A 4418-nucleotide genomic window follows, 5' to 3' on the forward strand; every position below is an offset into this window, starting at 1 on the left:
TAATAAAAGTGTCATAAACGGATTTTGCTGGACACGAGATCCATATAGAAATGGCAAGTGTGTGTCTATATATATTTGTTGTATGCATTTTTTAATTAAAAGAGATATATATCCATGTTCACGGACTATGTAGAGAGAGAATTATTATGGCATCTTTATTATGTGATGTAATAATATCTACAAAAACTGTTCCACAAATTAATCACTGAATTATGATATAGGATTTTAAGTAATTAAAACTTTTTTTTTTCTTAAATAAGCGTGGTATAAGGGGTGGTATTTAACGGACTTAATTATTACAAGGCGCGCAATAAGTGTGCCAGTTTATAAAAATGGCCGGAAAATCATCAAATTTATAAAAATAAAGAAAAGTAATGCACAAAAATTTATACATATGATGTGTAATAATACTTTTAAATGTGGGATGGCATTATTTTGAAGTGTGTGGTTGAAAATTAATGCTTAAATATATGCGTCTCCAGCCATTGGTATTAAAACTTAGCAATTTATTATGTATATAGTAATGCATGTTAAATTACATAGAATTATTAGTTTAGTCTCCAGTTGGGTAATGCACATACAAATTAATTGGTATTACACAATGATATGCTAATTAATGCATATGATGGACTCACTCTTTTTAGCGCTCACATATATATATATAAATATGTATTTTTTTTTAAACACTAACGAATATGTGAAATCAAAATATATATCAAAATATTACATATTGATATTGCGGTTTAGCCAATCACACTTATAAAAACAGGAATTACTATTTTATAAAGCAGGGACACATTATGCATAATGTTTGAATACATATTTTAAGTGCATATACCATTATTTAATAATTTCACCAGTATTTATATTATTATAGAGCGCTACTGCTACATAAATATATATATATATACAATAAATCTCCATCTCCATCTCCATCAATCCCTTCTAGTAAAACTGTTGTGAAATGCTCAGTGCCAAGAACAACACAAACAAAAACAGAGAGAGATCACAACATTAAAACTTGATCTCAAAAATATGTAAATGAAGACAAAAATATGGACAAACTTAAACAATCATAAAACAGTAAAGAAGAGTAGAGATTACGTGGTTCGAACAAGGATAACAAAGTGTTATCTTGCCTACTCCACGGCCAGAAAACAACCCTTAGGGCCTTGAGAACTTTATTCCAGAATCAACCAAGATATTACACCAAAACTGAATCTGTCTTTGACAGATTTGAATACACAAAAGAAGCTGTGCTTCTATTACAAAAGCTCACATGGGAGGATTAGATCAGACACACTAATCTCTCCTTACAACCCTCAAAGTTTCTCTCTCAAAACTTTTCTTCTCTCTAAACAGTGGTGTTTTAACTCTCTCTAAACTTGGTTGTTGCTCACGTCTTTCTTGATAAGAAAATAGGAAGCTATTTATAGACATAGCTTAAGTTTTGATGTCCAAGACTGTCATAACAGAATGTTAGTTAATTCTGTTATGACACTATCCACAAAGTCATGACCGAGCTAGGAATAAGGTGAGCTCATAAACGGATTAGTCAAAATGTGAAGCCAAACACAACAAAAACAAAATTAGTATAAGTTAATGGATTTTCTTTACGAACTCTTTTTTTTACAATAAGGTGCAGCCAATCCAGTGAGTAGGTTAAGAATATGGTGTTGGCTTAGAATGATCAGCTGTACGTACGTACTGATACCCACCAACTCTAATTTGAACGAACACCTCTGTTACACAAATTATATACATGTTTTACGTGTATAGGCATCACTAAATATATTTATAACTAATGTCAGCGTCACATTAATGGGGCGTGGATGAAGTTATTCAAATTAGAAATTGCATTTAATTTTCATCAGAAAATTAAACAACTAAAATAACAACAATGTCCTTGTCCATTTTCCACCGTACGTACAAATAATTTGTCGAATAAAAATAGGGGAAAAAAAAAACTTTACATTTATATCTGACAGTGGTTTGGTATGATAATTAACTGAGACGCTTCTTCAACGCATTAAAGGAAACCCTATCCCACATATATAACTACTACTCTCTAGCTAGCTAGTCTCCAAAACAATAATAATGCTTCTATATATGAACCAACCATGCACACATAATAATTAACAACAACCAATTAAGTAACACTAGTACCATTTCATAACTTCATGTACGAATACCATCACTTCATAAAATTCATTATAGGTCTATATTTTAAATAATAATCAATAACAGTAATAGATGGGGCTATATATAGCAGCCAACATACATATTCCTTAAAGTTTTGACCAAAACCACAATTAATTAATTTAATGATCATCATTCATCAACTAGTTCGACGACCTGGGCAAAATAACAGCCTTGAGAGGATTCTTCATCACAACGGTGAAAGCAAAAGTCTCAGTTGGATCTGGTGGAGAGTTTGGGACCGGTAACCACTGGAAAGCCTGAACCATTTTGGCCAAAAGTAAGTTCACATGCAGTGTACCCAAAGTCCATGCTGGACAGATCCTCCTTCCCGCACCAAACGGCACCATCCTCACACCTTTGGTTCCTGTCCAATCCACGTCCTCACCATCCCCACCTTCCAAAAACCTCTCCGGTCGGAACTCAAACGGGTCCTTCCACATATCCGGATTCTCCGTCAACCAAGCCGTGTAAAACTCGACGCTGGCGTCCGCGGGTATGTTGTACCCTCCAAGCTCCGTGTCCTTGACCGCCGCGTGGGACAGCAGGAAATGGCTCGGCGGGTGTCTTCTAAATGTCTCTTTAATCACTGCCCCGAGATAAGTCATCTTCTCCACGTCGCTTTCTGTAACGACGCCGTTTTTGCCGACCGTCTTCACTATTTCCTTGTAGAGTTTCTCTTGAATCTCTTGGTTGGTGACCAAGTGGAATAGCGCCCACTCCACGGCAGTGGCGCTCGTATCGGTCCCGGCGTTGATGATCTCAGAGACTAGCGTGATCAGCTCTTCTTCAGAGAGCCGTCCACGGCCGGGAGCTTCAAGCTGGAAGAGCGAGTCAATGTAAGCCGCCCCGGCAGGACTGACCATCTCGTCGTTAACCTTACCACCACTTTGGAGGAAAGCCTTTCGGTTCCTCAAAAGTGGAACCAAACACTCCAGTTGTTTCTTCCTCAACTCTTTAGCTTCTCGTACACTTCCACGAAAAAGCGGAGTGAGTAGGGGCAAGAAATCGGGGAGTTTCGGCAAAGTTATCAACATAACATCTTTAAGTACACTTTCGATGTGTTTAATTCGGTCTTCCGGGATCTTTGCACCAAAGCAAAGACATATCAAAACACTACATATAGTGAGCCTGCAGTTACTCATTACTTCAACGTAGCCAACTTCCGATGCCTCTTTAAGTATCCTCTTCATGTGGTACTCCAGAGCCCAGTGTCGTATCCAGCTGCACTGCTTTATCCTCGTAGGGTTTATGAGTTCAGTGACGAAGTTACGCCTCAACGCGCGCCATAGCGCACCGTACTCGGCCGAGTTGATGGCACACTTTCCGACGCTGAATATGAGTCTGATGGGAGAGTCGGCGGGGCGGCTGGCAAACTCCGCGCCTCTCTGGACCAGGGCCTCGTGGATGAGGTCGGGGCTGGTGACAATAATGAGAGTGCGTTGGCCCATTTGCATGGTGAAGATTGGGCCGTATTTTTTACGCAAGTCTCGAACGACGAAGATGAAGTGACGACGTTGGAGGATGACTTGGATGAGGTTTCCGACTATTGGCCATCCTGGCGGTCCTGGTGGGAGATTCTTCGGTCCTCCGCCGGTGACGGACCAACGACGCCACCACAAACGGAAGAACAGTAGAGCGATGAAGAGGATAAGAATATCTATAAACTCCATACTATAAAGTTCTCTCTCAAGGGAAGAAGAAAATTTGTGTTTGTAATAACCACACACACAATGTGAGCTGGGGAAAGGTGGTGAGGCTATGGTGTTATATAATACATATTAAGGAACGTGAAGGGTTGGGTTGGGTTGGGAGAAAAATAAGAAAGAGTAGTGAATTCACCATTTAAGAAGCTCTATCTACCCAAACTACTCCTATTGAATGCGTATTCAGCATATAATTGACGTTGGTCACAATGTAATAAATTGATTTTTACAATTTGCAGGTTTAATTAACTTTTTATTTAATGCGAAGCTGTAATTTATTTATATTTTGTATTGTTAAATAATTCTCAATTTTAAGTTTTCAAAATATAATAATAATATTTGGCGATAATGTTTTTGTCTTTGTTATATTTTAAATTTTCATATCTATGCACGGTAGAAAATCTTACTTTTAGTCATAAAATAAATGATTTATGACCAAAAAAAAAATATAATTATAAAAATTATAATTTGTCAATTTTTATTTGTTGTGACTAAATATATTTTTATTTATAA

At 37.3% G+C, this 4418-nt stretch overlaps 1 protein-coding gene across 1 annotated transcript; it reads right to left on the reverse strand.

Annotated features, from left to right (window-relative positions):
• Positions 1–1956: 1956 nt before the first annotated feature.
• LOC133795336 (cytochrome P450 77A1) lies at positions 1957–3973 on the reverse strand. Its single transcript, XM_062232790.1, has one exon. It carries the CDS (start codon positions 3870–3872, stop codon positions 2343–2345), a length of 1530 nt encoding a protein of 509 aa, XP_062088774.1. The 5' UTR covers positions 3873–3973; the 3' UTR covers positions 1957–2342.
• Positions 3974–4418: the final 445 nt, after the last annotated feature.

This window comes from Humulus lupulus, chromosome 8 (genome assembly GCF_963169125.1).
Source record: "Humulus lupulus chromosome 8, drHumLupu1.1, whole genome shotgun sequence".
NCBI classification, from domain to species: Eukaryota; Viridiplantae; Streptophyta; class Magnoliopsida; order Rosales; family Cannabaceae; genus Humulus; species Humulus lupulus.